Source organism: Camarhynchus parvulus, chromosome 2 (genome assembly GCF_901933205.1).
Source record: "Camarhynchus parvulus chromosome 2, STF_HiC, whole genome shotgun sequence".
NCBI lineage: Eukaryota > Metazoa > Chordata > Aves > Passeriformes > Thraupidae > Camarhynchus > Camarhynchus parvulus.
In genome coordinates, this window is record NC_044572.1 from 114,921,126 (window position 1) to 114,937,992 (window position 16,867).

Here is a 16,867-nt window from a genome sequence, read left to right on the forward strand (position 1 = left end):
GGAGTTCAGTGTTGCTTATATACTTTTTCTAAGGAAACATCGTGATGTTCATTGGGAGGCTTTTCACTTGTACACACGTATGTCTGGGGTCAAACTCCAGGCAGGTTTGCATTTGTTTTAATCATAGCATCCATTACTTTCTGACCTCTCATTAAACCAACACATAATACGTAGGAATTTTTTTGTCTCATTTGCAAGAGACATTAGCAATTTTATCACATTAGTTATTTTCATTGGTAGTTCAGCAGTAGTTTGTAACTATTAATTGTGCTCTTACCTGCAACCTGCAGTTCAGAGTTTGCTGAGAGCCTACTGCTTCGGCAAGGGCAGAGTAGAATCACCAGAATGACCTCAGGGTGACCACATAGTTCCCTACAGCACATGGTGTTTAACTCTTTGTCCCTGGCATATCAATGGCTTGAATCTATTTATGTGCACTGATTCACATGAAGTAAGGATTCCTAGCTGTATTTGGGAAGCTACAATAACTTAGTGCATTATTATTTCGTTCCAGACTGCTACTTTTAATAATGATTAATGATGGGACCAATCCTAATGCAGAAAGTTTTCTGGATGCTGGTCAAAGCAGTGCTAAACAACATCACTGTTCAGAAGCTGGTCTCACTTGAGTTGTGCCAGTGTATCACTGACTCCTGGTGTGGGAGTTGGTTTTAGTAAGTTGTTTCCGATATGGAGGGGTGCCTATGCCAAACTTAAGAGCATTGGTTGTGTTGTTCCAAGTTGTCTGCGCATAAATAGAACGCAACAATGAATTAATTATTTAGGATTAAATCTGAATGGACTCATGGTTTTAACTGAGCAATGGAACACTTGTGCTACATGGAGCTTGATGGTCATTCAGTGGTTCTGTTTCAGTTGTAACAATTTTCTCTTCAGGCAGCTTCTTTCATGCTTTTGCTTAAATGAATAACAAATATTCAAAGCTCCTGTAACTTCAGCAGTGGCACAGATAAGAGAAAGGAGATGCTCTTTGTAATATTCTCTGAAGGGTGAAAGTGAAAATCTCGTGGAAAGATTTGATTCTTAGAGGCATCTAAAGTTGAACTGATTTTTAGAGTGTGTTTAATTTCCCTTCTAACCCTCCTTGAACACAACTAACAGCTGGGAAACAAGCAGTTGTTTGACATGGTAATATAATAAGCAGGAATTTAGTTAATAAAACTTAAAAATCATAGGATGTTAATAATTTTCGTAGCAAGGTAAAGTCACACACAAGAGGTAATCTGACTAGCACTTGCAAAAGAGCAGGATTTCTAGGTCATAAGTCTTTAAAAAACCAAAAAACACCCACCCAAAAGTTAGGTTTATCTTAATTTGTATCAAAACCAATATTCCTTCAGGTTCCTGGAAATCAAAGTTCTGTGACCTTTCAGCTCTGCGAAGCTGACATTTTAGCCAGCTTCTCCCATGAGAAAATGGGGTTGAAGCTTGTGTCAGTTCATCTGAGGAAAGAAGGGGCAGGACACCTGGCTGTAATGAGGATACACAGCTTTTAGCTGCTTGTGGCAAATCCTTGAATTGTGCCCCAACTTCACAATAAGGAACACTGGCTCTGCCGTGGTTCCTGGGGCTTCTGGGCTTCTCATGATATGATTAAGAATAAAAGGTCTCAGTTACCTGAGTGTTTCAGTCTTTATAGAAGAGCATGAAATTTATGATACTGCCTGCCTGACCTGTAGATTCCTGGAGAAATGGATTCTTAGTTCTGAGGTGGGGTCTATCTTTTTTGCTTTCCCTCAAGTGTTCTGTCCTATGTAACTGTTCAACAACAGTTACAGGACTTAGTAAGTCAGTTTGAACTCTAGTAATATGTATCAGCTCAATAAGTCTGTCAGAAAGTTTGTGCCTCAATGGGGACCTAAAGAAATTGCTGTCAACTTCTCGTTTGTGTCTTTGCACCTACTTCAAATATAAGATTATAAATGTGTTGGGGTGCTTTTTGGGTGTGGGTTCATTATATAGCACCTCGCTATGCATACTAACCCCTCTGCATCCCTTTTAGTGTGCTAGGCTTCTTCCTGAAAGGTAATTTACCTGTAAAAAGCATTGCCTCACTGTGGGTGCATAAAAGAGCTGCTCAGAGCTTTGGAATCTCACTTTATTAAGTGGCCATTCAGCACCACTTACACACTGGGATGGTGAATACTTTAGGCATAAATCCATTTGTTGTCTATGTTGTTACTATTTCCAAATGCATTCTTAAATAGTAGAGTAATCTAACTATATCATATCTTACTGCTAAAAGATCAGATAGGAAATTGGAGAGGAGGAGGAAAATTCTAGGTGTTGGCTGGGTCATAATTTAGAATTTGTGGTACATTTAACCTTTAAGCATTCCTCATGTAATTGTAAGAAAGAATCCAGGAAATAATGATTGCCCAATTTTTATTTCCACGCATTAAATTTAATTTTAACATTGCCACCAGAGGGCAGCATGTTCCACGAGCTAGCAGTGCTGAACATGATCTCGTACCTGATTATAGGCAAAGATGAACTTGTAAAGTCTTGAGTTTTGAAACGTATCAGTAACTCATTTACAAGTTTTTTTCCTGCTATGCTCAGCTTATAGTCCTAAGATTGTTGTCCTGCCAATACCTTTCTGAGAAAGACAAGTAACATTATTGACATCTGCAAGTAAAAACTAAATGTAGCTGCTCTACTACTCTGGTGCCTATTATTACTCCTGCACAGAGCTTCCACAGGACAGAGGTATCAGGAACTTACTCCCATACCTGTTTCTTGCATTGTTTTTACCAGTTACAGAATTCATTCTTCCTGGATTTGTCTCAAGGGTAGTAAAACTATGACTTGTTTACTTGTTTATTTGTGTGATGATGTGAATGTTGAAGTTGATTTCATTCTACATTCAGTGTTTGTAGGATTAATTTAGCTTAAATGCAGTATCTGTAGTGTTTCGTAGTTGTAGTTTTGGGTTGTTTGGGGAGTTTTTTGGGGCAAGCATTGTGAGTCGTGACTTCTTGAGTCTCATGTTGCTATATAATCTGGGAAACTCCTTATACAAATAATCTAAAGTGATAATATACTGATATATTGTGATTTAAAAGCCTCTTTCGTTGGCTTTGCAGTAGCTGCAGGCGTGACACAGCAGGCAGATCACATCTTGCGAGACTCACTTTCCCACTTGTACAGAAATGCACTTTTCCTCAAAGGGATATTGCTGTTATTTGGGAACCTAGTGATAATGAGCACACAATTGAAAAACATGTTACATTAAAACAAGTCACTGAATAACTTGTGTACAATCTTTTTTTAATGCTGTAGTACAGTTATATTCAGCAGTCTCATGCAAAAAGCATCAGTAAGTTGGGGTTTAGAAAATGAACAGAGTTAAACATTAAATGTAGACATTTTCCTGAAGGTACGTTATTTTCTTGAATTTTCCCAAAATGTAGTCAAGGGTTTTTATATTTGGAAGTCTAACGTACTGATTTTGCAAAAGTCTCTCACTTCCTTTTATGAGGAGGAGAGGTACTGTGTACTAGGGCATTGCCATCTTTCAGGTGATTGTGTATAAATGCAGGGTGAGTCTGGTACTGCCTCCCCTGGAGTGGTGAAAATGAGCCTGGGCCTGATTTGGGATGGAAAAGCATGAGTATCTTTGTCTAGTGTATTAGTAGCAGCAGCATTATAGGAACGTACAGTGCAACTGCAGTAGGCTTGGTAGGCAGCCAGCTGAGTCCTTGTGGGCTTGCTGGTGAGGTCTTGTGTGGAAGTGGCTAAACTGCACCTGGATCCAAGCTGGTGTGAGAGGTGATGCAGCTGTGTTCTTGCAGTCCCTGCATGTGTGTGAGGTGATGCAGCTGTGTTCTTGCAGACCCTGCATGTGGTCTAATAAATCTAAACTGGATTTGAGGGGAAATTGTTCTGTCTTTCTGCATTTATAGCTCAGTTAATCTGAAAATAGGATAAACTGCCCATAAATAATTAAGAGTTTATAGTATACTGCATGTTCCAGATAAGAGTGAGAACATGCAGTATTAAAAGAGATTTTTGGAAGAAGTCAATTTCTACCAAGTTCACCTTCTTGTCCTTGATAATTGGGGCACTAGCATGCAATGCCAAAATCTGATGAGGTAGTCTTAAAGCAGCTAGACTGCCGTTTTAGTGATGTTCTCAGGTGATTGAGTCTGCTTACACTTTGAATCATAAGTTAAGATACATGGATCTGAGAGACTAATGGAAGTATCAAGGGATTCAAGTCTCTTTTCAAGGCTGATTAGTAGTAATTTTTTAAAATACATACGAAGAAGAGAATGTGAAGTAGACTTATTACATGCTATGTTCTTATAATTTGTTTTCAGATAGGAATTATTTCTGTGGCCCAGTGCAACCTGGCACTTTTCTATGCTAGGTAATGATGGGAATGGGGTAGTCAGATTATGACTTCAAGAGAACGGAAATGATACAACTGAGATTAATGGAATATTTGGATTTTTCAGATCAACAGTTTCTTGGCCAATATGTTTAATATTAAAATATACTGTACTGGACTCAGTATACTCTTTTGCTTTGTACAGTACATGTGTAGTAACAGAAGGAATTTTATGTTTGTGCAATGCTATTTTCCAGTGTGTTTTACTGGGTTTTGTGAGGATAGATGCATTGCTACAATGACTGCTCTTGAGTGTAGTATCCAAAAGTTAGTTTATTCTCAGTTGTATCAGTTTGGAGTCTGTTAAAATTCTGGTTTGTTGCTCTAAAGCAATTTTTATAGATTTAATGTAATTCTCATTAAATTAATTCTAAGAGTCTTGGTGTACTTAGCCAACATCTTCTAGAGGAGTTAGAAGTGCCAATTGTTAAGTGCTTGTTTACATGAAGTTATCATAACACATTTTTAAGACTTCAAGTTCTGTTTAATGTCCCACTGAAGTAGAAGTAAAGATCCTCACAGAATCCAGCTGTGTGAATTTTCAAAGTTGACTTACACCTTTCAGTGGGCACACGTATGAGGCCATTACAATAATTAGTATGTTATCAGGAACAAAGATAAGTTTGAATTTTTTTCCTTACATAGAAAACTTCAGTTTCGGAGGAATTTGAATCAATTCGTAGTTGGCTGAAAGCCAATTTTTCTTCTCAACTGTAACACGTGTTTGAAAAACGAACTCGCTTCCTAAGTGCCTTGTGAATCTGCAATGATTAATTCTTCTCATTATTTTGCTGCAAATTCTCATGACCCTCTGTGATGATTCGATCACCCACTTAGAGTTTATGCATATTCATATCTCTCTGCTCCTGCTGCAGTCGTTCAAGTCTCCTTCACTGGCTGTGGTGTGTGCTTGGTGCAGTAATTGAGCTGCAGTAGATTGATTACTCTGGGGAGCTGTAAGGCCTTTAAAGGTGAAAACATATCAGTCCTGTTAATTAGGAAACAAAGCTCTGGTGGCAAGTTCAGCAGTCAAATGCTTCCAGTGTAGAAATGAGGAAAGGTATGATTTGTTCCTCTCCATGAACCCTGTTTACTTTTTTATATTTGAATTAGATCTGTATTTGCTGTAATAGGCTTGTGCAGAAGGTAGCATGTCTTGTATGATTGCATGGTGTTGGTATTTTAAAACAAAAAGAATGTATGTTTATTGTAATTACTAGCTGCTGTTAATCACCTCCTAAATTATGCATTATTTTAGGTGTTACTTGACCTATAAAGCTAAATGAGAGATGAAAATGGAATCATTGATTGTAAACTTTAACCAAAAACATCTATATCAGTTCAGACCTGAGTGTCAAAGTATTTTCTTTGAATTAAAACAATAGATTTTTAGAAGTCCTTACAAAACCTGGGGCCCCTCCTTTCTACTATTAAGATGTCTGTTACCCATTGTGTGCAAGATTAATTAAAGAGAATACATTCTTAAAATTAGGTGAATATTAAATGATAGCGTAAGGTTTCAGCCAGCAGACAGCATCCTTACATCATCATTGTAAGTACCCTGTGGTTTTATGTTGCTAAGCACTCTAATCTAGAGTGGCCTATTACAAAGATATTAAGGGTAGGGGAAACCATCTGCCACACAATCTATCCATAAGGGTCAGAAATAAATAATTTAAAAGTAATTTATATATCTTAAAAACCACTTTTTCCCTGTAATTACTGGACAACAGATTGTGGAATACAGATGTTATGAAAATGCCACTGTTTTTGTAAACAGCGTGTGATCCATTGCTGCTTCAGGGTGGGTTATGGGATGCTGTTGTCATACCTGTTCCTGCAGAGGTCAGGAAGGAAAGTCTCACTGAAGCAACTGCACATGAGATTGAATTCCAATTAGTGCATCCTACACTGAAGGATATTGCATTCATTGTGTCTGTGGTCTTTTTTCCTCTGTTTTAGGCATTTATTAACACTGCAAAGGAGATCTACGAGAAAATCCAGGAAGGAGTTTTTGACATTAATAATGAGGTAACTTTTAGTACTCTGTACACTTTCTGCTTTTTTAAAGTACAGAATTCACCTTCCCTAGAAAGCTGGACAGTAAAAGATTTGTCTGTTCCATTTGGCTGTAGAGTTGTCTGCCATTGTGATAAAAATGGATTAAAATAAGTGACCCTATCCATCCATGAAGCATTGCAAAATAATATAAATCCCCAAAAGAGAAGAAAATCCACTTTCATCCAGTTCTCCATATGGTGTCATCTGTTTTCAAAGATAATTTTCCACTATGTAAATGGAGGACCATGTTGATATGCCAGATGCACTCCATGAGCTGTCCAGTGTAGGGGAGGGATTGCTTTGAGAGTTACATAAAAGACTTTTGAAATGTTCCTGGTTTAGGTGGCTGGATACTATGGGGAGAAAAAGATTAGCCATTTTGCTTATGCACATTAGTGAAATTAGAGATTAGGGCCTGTGCCTTTGCTTGTTTGGGATAGGGGTGGAGAGCTGGAGAAAGGGGAACAAGAGCTAGAAAGATGTATAATGTGTCTTGAATTTTGAAATGACTGTGCTGTTGAAAATCTTGCTTCGTAACACTAGTATTCTAATAAGCTCTCTGTTAACAGTCTCATAAAAAATTTGACAATGTGAGGTGATCAGTCTTTTCGGGAGATCAGGTTGGGTTTTTTATCCTGCATGTCCCTGAATATTGTTGCTGAGGTGCTTAGTGAAACCACATGTGAAAATCTGCACCACCACTCTGTTCTCTTTGTGCTCTGTGGAGAGATATCTCCAGACTGTCAGTGTGATGCTTCTCCTAGACATTGCCGTCCCTGCAGGATTGTTCAGAGTAGGGAGGGAATTGGCAGGACTCAAATTAAGTAGTTTCATCTGTTTTCGCTCAATATATTTCAGCATGAGAAAATTGAGACTATTGAAAGTATTACTCAAGACTTCAGAGAGGAAAAAAATCAGAAACTTCAGTAATATGCAAAGTAATGCATCAGGAAACTTGTAGCTAAATAAGATGTGAATAGTAATCCTCTAAACTAATTCTGACTGGAAAGTGTGTGCGCATGTTGGTGAAGCACTTCTTAAATTCAGTTCACTGATGAAAAATTTAAGATCATCTTTCACATCTTTCCTGAAGAAAATGCAGTTGGTAGTGCAATCTAAATTGGAGAGCAGAGTGTCTGAAAAAGCATGCTTGTTGTATCTGTCGAGTTTCATATAGTAGCTGACTGCTTTACTGTGCCTTACTGAGCTTTGATTGCAATATGCTGTCAAGAGCCAACAGTCCGTGCTACTTATTTGGCTTTATGCCAAGTCTGGCTTCTTGATTCCTCAAGAAGTTGCTATCAGCCCAGAGGGGGCAAAACCAATGAGCCATAGGGCATGCTTTTTATTAAAGGGGAGTCAAAGAGCGAAAAGAAACCACATCAGCTGCTGTCAATACTAAGCAAGTGCCAGAAACCCGAGGGCTACCACTGCTGCAGAACAACTGCCAAGCACTATAAATCTGAGATTTGCTGTGACGCAAAGTTTCCTTAAGAGCTTAATTTCTGAAGCTACTGTATTACTTTTCTCAGAGTGGTGTATTTTTAGGTAAAATCCACTTGAGGGAGTGAGGGTTAAGATATAAGTGTGATTTTGATGAATGAAAGAGCTACGCTGTGTGTGGGTTCTTGGCAAGTAGCCATGTCTTTTGGGATCACAGAAATTATTGATGACACAGAACACTCGTATGCCCTTAGCCTCTACAGCTGATTCAACACAGAAAGAAATGCTGTCTAGAGAGGAAAAGTTTTATATTAAACTATTAAACTAGTGGAGATTTTGGCAAGAGGGGAGAGGTTATACATTCTTAGCAAATGTTGTGTATTTTTAAGCTATATGCGAAGTAGTATTCAAATACAATTCTTGCTCTGTGTTTTTTTTTTAAACAGGAGTTTAAGCTACAGAGTGTAACATGGAGATAAAATTCAAATGAGAAGGAAGGCATCTTAGTTTAAATAACATTTAATTGCTAAGAACATGCTGGGAAAAATTAGAAACTTTGATGTACTTATTGCATACATTAGGAGAACTTGTTATATGATCTTCTAAATAGAAAAAGTAGCTTTTCAAGTATATTCTAAAATATTTACGCTGTGTATTAAACTTCATTTCAGGCAAATGGCATAAAAATTGGCCCTCAACATGCTGCCACCAATGCAACACTTGCAGGCAATCAGGGAGGACAACAAGCTGGAGGAGGCTGCTGTTGAGCCTGTTTTTACTTTCTAGCTGCCTGGATGAGGCCTACTTACTTGTTTGTTCACCCTTCCCTCCCCCTGCCCCGCTCGCCTCCACTTCAATTCAACTGAGACATGAAACTTGTAAGTTGGTTTCCTGTTGCAGAAGACTTTATCCTTCAAATTCTTGTATAACTTTGAATAAATGGTTAATGTTCACTTAAAGACAGATTTTGGAGATTGTATTCATATCTATTTACATTTGATTTCTAGGTCAATTGATGTGATTATTTTTGTTAAATGTTGTCTTGTGCCCTTGGCTACGAACTGAATTGTATTAAACACTACAAAGTCATCTGAGTATTTTAATCAGTTTGTGTAGTTAGGTTTCCCAGCTCCTGAGGTTACCTAATGTTTAATATTGTAGAGCTGTCCTCAAGTTTTTTGTCAATTTTCAAGGCTATGAAGAGAAGCAGAAGGACTCTTTTAATTCTGTATTTATCACTTTCTGTATATATAGTTTAATAACCTGCTTGGGTGTACTTGCCAAGCTAGAATTCTTTAATGCATTTGCATAAAATCTATACTACTTAGAGCTTGAAAACTACAAAAGCATTAATAGGAACTGCTTGGATGCTAAATTTTAAGCCTTTTTGACATTGTTAGCATGTTCATGCTCCCCTGTCATTATCCTGAAGTCCAAGAGAGATGCTTAATGTATATTACTAGAGGCTACATACGTGCTATCTATTTTAATGCCAAATGTTTGCTGTTTATCCACAATTTCCACAACACCTCTTCAGAAATGGATTAGCTGTTTGCCTTAACAAATACTGTAGGTGAAAACAGACTATGGATGAAAAGTAGAGGAGGAGTTGATAAATTTAAAATGGCACATTTTAAAAACATTAATCTTCTCAATGGTTTTTTTTCTTGTTTACCACTTGATTTCTAGGTATATTTTTCATGCAAGGACAGTTTTTCAACCTAAATGTATAGTGGTCGTGTAAAGTTTTCTTTTAGTGACAACTTGTAATCCTAAATATATGGTAAGCATCTTGTCTGTTGTGAAGAGGGTGTGAAAATAAAATCTGCCAGTTTGGAAATCTTGCTGAAAATCAAAACTACAAATGTTTTGTTACTTATTATGGTGATGGCTGGGGGGAGGGGCATATTTTTCCTTAAATGAAAGGGTTGCAACAGGGCAAAACAAAATCCTGTGTTTAAGTGTTTATTTGTTAAAATACAGAATGTTCATGTCACCTTTCATAGAAATGTGCAAACAACTGAGTTTCCATCTCATCCTATTTAAATAATTGCAGACAAAAGGGTGATGCTAATAGTAGGCCATGCTTTATGTATTGGGGGAAATAAAAGGGGAGGCAGGCAATGACTGCAAAACTTCTGTCTTACTGGACCAATATTGACTGCAACACAACACTGGAGGAAAGGGATCCTCATGTCACCCATTCTAATTGTCAGAACTTGAACATCCAGAGTGAATAAATTTCAGCCTGATGGGTGTAACATAGCAGTGGTTCTGAGATTAAATAAAATTTGAAAAAATGGTGTGGAACCTTTTGTTGGTATCTCGGGGAAGGGGAAACCAGTATGAATTTATGTTAGTTGCTGACTCCCTTCTTTTTTGCACACTTAGTAGCATTTTCAACCATGTAATATAATTATTTTTAGCTTTTAAATTATTAAGAGGTTACTCCATTTATGTACTTTCAACTGTTACCTGTTTATTATACAGAGTTTGCATTTATAGAGCACACTTACTGTTTCAGTTGAAGTTTGAAAATTGCATTGCACGACAGTAAAACCATAGGACTGAACTGCATGGATGACAGGAAAACTGGCATGTCCTAACTAGCTGTTTACAAGGAGTGAATGAAAAAGACTGTTAGCTTGGATTAACTACTTGAAGTTTTTTTCACTTGGCAATGTTGTAGAATTCAGTTGTTTGAGATGAGAGAAAAATGTGCACTTACATAGCAGCCTGAGCTTTATTACAAAGGGGAATAAAGTTAGCTGTAAAAACTGTACATTAAGGGAGTGGGAGGGGGAGATTTGAGCCCTGCCCTGAGAAGAACAAAAGTTCATGCTGTTTTAGCAGTGATGATTTGAAAAACTGAAACCTTCTGACAGTCTCATTTTCTGAAAACATGGAAGAGGTATGGAATTGCCCAGGAAGCCAGGGCTGCTGTAGTTAAGAAACACCAGTGCTGCTTTTTGGGGGTGAGAGGGGTAGCGGGAATATGCTGTGACTTACTAAAGTCATGTCTGCAATCAATTGCTGATCCTGCTGTTTTGGTCCTGGCTCACATGCCAGTCTTAGACTGTACATTATGTTAAGACTGTGGTACTTTCAAAGAGTAGCTAGAACAAAACTGAAATTTCCATGCATTCTGGCTGGCTTTTTGTCGCAAACTTTAGGCACACATAAACCTTTTGTTGCTACAGAAATGTCTGTATTTTTGTAGGGATTCTTTTTGAGAAGTCCTGATGCTATTTTATCCAATTAGAATTTGAAAATTTTATAGCACAGAACTTAGCAGGAGGATTTACTTCTAAAACACTTGCTTAAACATGATTCTTTCACAGGTTTCAGTTTTACTTGTACATGAGTGACTGATAACTTGTTGAGATTCCATGTTGAATTCCAGTTGCTTTTGTTGGTTACATTTTCACAACCAAAGAACCAAAACATGTAATTGTTTCCCAGCAGCTGCTACACCTGTTACATGTAATGTGAAACTGTTGATACCAAAAAAATCATACCAAGGTGCAATTTTTCCCTTAATCCCAGTTTAGAATATGGTAGAAAGCATAGTCAATTTAAAATAAAATAAAAAAAGATTGGGTTGATAAGCCCTCCAAGCATGACTAAAAACCCATCTCTCCCATTTCTACTAAAAATTAAATGCTCCAGGAATTTTGGCAGTCATTGAAGAAAGATTAACAACTCCCCCTCAGTCTTAGCCCTGTGTGTCTCTCTTGGCTTCAGTCATTCGGATTTACTCTCGTGCAGATCCGACACTCAGCAGTGAGTTAAGGTAAAACAACTGCCAAAACTCTTGCTGATAAGCTAAAGTAGCAAGTGTCTGAAGCCCCTGGCAAGCAGTGAGAGCTCCATCCCATGCTCCACAGTTGTATCCTTTCTGTTGTGTTACACCTTTTGTGACACTTAGTTTCTTGTGGTGGCCTTTGAAGAGCCTTTAGCTGCAACATTTATATGGTGTTTGCGTTAGAGTGGCACACACTAAATGATGCACATTTAAACGGGGCAAGTTTTTTCTGCCTGAAGAGTTTACCTGTGACTGTGTTAGAGCACTAAATCTGGCCTTGGGAAGAAATTGAAACTTCTTTTCAGGCTCAAAAATACAGATAAACTGAATCGGAATTTTAAAAAAAAGTATATTAAAGTAACTTAGAAATATGAGAAGACAATTTTGAGCATTGCAGGATTTTTTTAAGTGGTCTTTCTTAAAGAGGGTACCCCAATGTGCCTGTATTTTTCTCTTAGTGATTACCAGTAGGGTGTTGCTTTTGTAAATGCTTAGGCCTGAGGTAGTGATTTCTCTTAACAGACTGCTCTTTTGACACTACTGTCTTACGACTTTCATCTTGGGTTTTTTGGCTGATTTGTTTGGTTTGGGGTTCTAAATCAAGTTTCTCTGTGTATTATCTCCTTTTTGTCTTTTCTGTTTTCATATTGTTTCATTTAGACTAAATCCCGTGAGGAAAATGCTGCTCTCTGTCTTTACTTGCTCCACATCCGTAACTCCCACGCTTACAGGAATTTGCCCAGTATGGGGCATTTGTTTTAGGGGTGGAAGGGTGGGGCAGAGGGAGAGAGGGATATGTGTGCTATCTGGCTGCATGATATAAAACTGTGAAGGAAGTATTGCACAGGTTCTGTTAGTTGTTACACCTACTGTGTGTACTGGTTTGCATGTGTGGGGGGATATAATTTGCCTAGTCCTCTTCCACTATTGCATGGGAGGAGATAGGGGAGACAGAGGAAGACTAACAGGTTTTATTTGGATATCTTAATAAATTTGTTTGCTGAGATCATATGTATGATTTGTGTATGGTTAATGTTCCTCTCCCTAGAATCTCTGGGTTCTCTTCTGCCACATTGCTGCAATCTAACTTTAACAGTATGCAGTGGTGATTTATTGTAATACACTATTGAAATCTCCATTTGTAAATAATCCAGGCTGCTGCTGTGTAAGTAGCTGTTGAAATGTCTTTACTGGGTCTGCCGCGTATGAAAGAAACCACAACATTAGGCAATAAAAACTACTAACAGAATGTTATGAAACCAAGACCATGACAAAAAAAGCAGCATGTTGTGGATCTATCATTTTTATTCTTGGGACAGATTTTATTATTTTTGGAACTATTACAAGACTTATGTTAAATATTGTGGATGATAAGAGGAAACAGACTCTTGGCAAACATGGAAAACCAATTACAGCATATTACCCTATTCCCCTTCCAATAAAGGAGGGGCAAAGCTAAAAGTTTATTCTTTGCTTAGCAGCTGGAAGAGGGGGGGAAAGTGTTGCTGCCTTAGCATTGGCTTGAGAAAAGATTGTTGCTGTAGCAATCTTACCACAGGCAATCCAAGGTGAAGAAGGCAAACCCAGTGTGCTCCACAGTCAGTTATACTCTAGCCTGAAAAAGCACGCTGTTAGGAGAGTGCTGTGTAAGGAAATGGCTATTCTGTACTGTCAGGTGTACTGTTCAGTTAAAAATAAATTTTAAAAACTTGTGTTTGGTTGCAAATCTCTGTTGTGGTGACAGGCATTTGACTTGACATATAAACTGGAACACATCTAATATTTAGACATGGGATTTAACTGCAACATCTCATGGCTCTGTGACATAGAGGTGAAAAAAAGTATAGGAAAAACCTACTTCAAAGTTTATTTAGAAGTCTGCACATCCATTTGTACTCCTCTCCCAAATTACAGTTCTTGTAAAATTGTCCGTAGCAGCATGAATGTAGATTAATTGATGCATCAGTATGTTTGTTGGAGTTCCTCCCCACCCCCTCCCCCCCAGCATAGTTATGATTTTTAGAATTCCTTCATTAAAGAGTCAGAGATATAAATGTTTATATTGGGCAGACTCTTGTTGATGGTTGGGTCTATGGTACATTTGCTGTAAATTACAGCAGGATCTAATTAGCCTTTCTTAAGTGAAGCCCAGTTCCATTACTTTTCCTAGATTTAGGCATAAAATGCTAGGAGGGAGGAAGATATAGTGTGAGGACAGTTCTAAAGAGATCAATGTACTATGGTAACAGTTGTCAATTTAACATTGTCTGGGTTAAAGCAGTCGAGTAAACACTGCATGTTCTGATTGTGGCATGGGAAAGCATTTTCAGACGCAGGAAATGTCTGAAAGAATGTGACTTAAAAACCAGTTAAATAGCAAGGATACTTGGGAAGACAGGAGTCCATGGGGTTGCTTGCTGTCTGTCCAGATGAGGCAGAGAAGGCTGTCAGATTGAGGCATTGCCCAGCACCTGAGCACTGACACCCACACCTGGGCCAGTGCTGCTACACAAGGACTGGACTGGCTGTGAGGGAGGAACTTTTAAATATGGACATTGTTGAAGGTGCACATTTAACAGCACTGAGACTGCAGCTGAGGTAGTGTCCAGAATTTGTAGGACAGGTGTGAATAAGTGGTTTTTAGGAGGAGGGGTGGTACAGAGGCAGCAGATGAAGAGATGGGCAAATTTACATGTCGGCTGTTGGCTCAAAAAAACCCTGAATCAATGTACAACACCTCTCTGTGATTGTTGTATACAAATGCAGCAAAGCTTTGTCTTGAATGTAGTTAGAAACAGATTGTCCTTATGGGCTTTTTAAATCCATTTTAATTTATGAGGATGACTAGACCTTGGGTTGCTGGTTAGTGTCATGTCTAAAGTACTTAAGACAGAGAATATCAGAACACAAAAGAATTCCTGTGTCTGGTGCCCTTGAGAGTCAATTCAGCCACTTCTAAGCAAAAGGTGACTGACTGACCTAAGCCAACTGGTCACTGATGAAGGTCTGTCAGCCATCAGCGGTGCGCAAAAATCAGCGGATGGGCTCTGCTGCTCCTCCTTGCCCAGTGTTGTTCAGCTTTCATCTCAGAAGTAAAACATTCCTGCACAGGAACAAAAGCACTTGTGGCATCTCTCATAGTTACTGCTATGAAGCAGAAATTAAGTTTGTGAACTCATGTGCAATGTTGTAATTCTGCCTGGGAAGTTCTTCTAAAAAGTCACATAACTCCAGAGAAAGAGGCATCCTCATGTGCAGGGCTGACCACTGTGCATCATAAATTAAGTGCTTTGGCTTTTCCCTGGGTTCCTATCCAAGTCCAATTCTATTTTCTTTCCAGTTTACTTCTCCTTGTTACTTCTCCTACCTTTTTTTTTCTCCTTCTTGGAGTTTGGGTGTCCGTTTAAAGGAAATGATTCAAGAAAGAGTAGCATACTTACAGTTAGTTCCCTATTCTTCTGGAAGACCTGGTAACTATCACTGGTAAAACAAAACACTTTCATCTACTTTGGATGAAGCAATGATTGCTTTTAACAACGTACTGTGTAAATTTAGAGACATAGTTAGTCACAGACCCACCTATTTAACTGCTAAATCCCAGCTCCTGGATCATCCACCAGTAGTAGAAGGCTTCAGTAGGATCACAGAAGAAAACTGCAGTTCCCCATTAGTCATTTTTTTGGCCAAGCACCATCTGAATGGTGAGATTTTGTTTGGTTTGGGCTTTGTTTTGAAAGTGTGTGTAATTTCATTTCATTCTGGCTTTCCAGTTAAATTCAATTGCTATGCAAGTTGAAAAGCAGCTTTCCTTCAATGAGCTCTGAAATTCTGAAGTTGTGGGGTTCTTGCTCAACCAGTCGAAAAGAGGATCCATGAGAGGAGAAGCCTCGACTGAAACTGCTGCTTTGTGAGCCAAGACATCGGCTTGCTTGCTGCAGGAAGGAGGAGACAGCTCATTATCTGGGTGCTGGGAGCCAGTGTGTTGGAGTCTCCTCTTCCTGCTCCACAAGGACTGAGGCGTCTCTGAGGTAAGCAAAGCAGCAATGCGATACTCCCTAGGCTTATCAACCGCTATCAGCTGGATCTCCTGTTTGCTCCAGACTCCACCTTTACTTGGAAAGTGCTTGCAGTTCCATGAGGTAATTCCTCCTCCCAGCGCTGCGGGTTGTTACCACGACCATGTGCTCCTAGCGTGAGCCAGGACAGAAAATGAGAAAAGCCTACCCCGACATCCCTGTGCCGTAACTTCCTCTTTCTCCGTCCTGCCGGGGACGGCTGTTGAGCTTCGCGGGCTTTGGCTCTGACCATCGCGGCAGCTGTCGGTCGGTCCGGCCGGGAAGGGAGGGAGGGAGGGCAAAGCAGCGCTGGCCGGGCAGAGCCATCGCCCTCCCGCCGGCCCAGCTGCCCCGGGCACAGGGAGCGGTCGGTCCCCGGCCGCCTCACCGCCGGCTCAGCCACAGGTGCGAGGTAGCACCTGCTCGGTTGGCACCGGTGCCGGTATAAATCTGCGTTATTTTGATTAAGCTCGGATTGATTAGGAACAGGTCCGGGCTCACATACCATAAACACCTATTAAACCGAAATAAATACGTCTACAGGGGGCTTAGCTTAAACGGGTGCAGCTTTGCCTGCACGGGGGCGCGGAGGTGGCGGCGGGCGCCGCACACGGTGGTCCCCACGGAGCGGGGCCCCGACGGATCTGGGCCCACGGCCCCGGTGCGGGTGCCCGGGCGGTGACCGCTGGCGGTGACCGCTGGCGGCGGGCGGGCGCCGCCGGGGCAGGAAAGCCGCTCCGAGCTGACGTCGCTGCGCGGGGGCGGCCGCGCTGCCGCCGCGGGAGGGGGCGGGACGGGGTTCCCCATGGGAGGCGGGAGAGGAGCGCGCCGTGCCCGTGGCTCCCGCGGAGCCCTGTCCCGGGGGATGGTGTTGATCCGTCGCCACGGCAACTCCGACCCGCTGGGGGAGGGGGCGCAGGTAGAGGGCGGCGGTGGCGGGGTCGGTCCCACCATCCCTGCGGGGCTGCCTCCATGGCCCCGGGAGGCGCCCGGCTCGACCTTCCCTGCGAGGCATCCCTGCGAGGGGGGCGCGCTTCTGGACCCCTCCCCATCCCGGCCGCGATCCTGAGGCGGTGTCCCGGGGCTCCC

General features: G+C 40.5%; 1 protein-coding gene across 1 annotated transcript in view; it reads left to right on the forward strand.

The window, feature by feature from the left end:
- Positions 1-10,228, forward strand: part of RAB2A (RAB2A, member RAS oncogene family) — a 43,165-nt gene extending 32,937 nt beyond the window's left edge. Inside the window, exons 7-8 of the mRNA XM_030967307.1 lie at positions 6,377-6,445; positions 8,590-10,228. Coding sequence (XP_030823167.1) covers positions 6,377-6,445; positions 8,590-8,685 — 165 coding nt within the window. The 3' untranslated portion in view covers positions 8,686-10,228. The remainder of the gene's footprint in view (positions 1-6,376; positions 6,446-8,589) is intronic.
- The last annotated feature ends 6,639 nt before the right edge of the window (positions 10,229-16,867 follow it).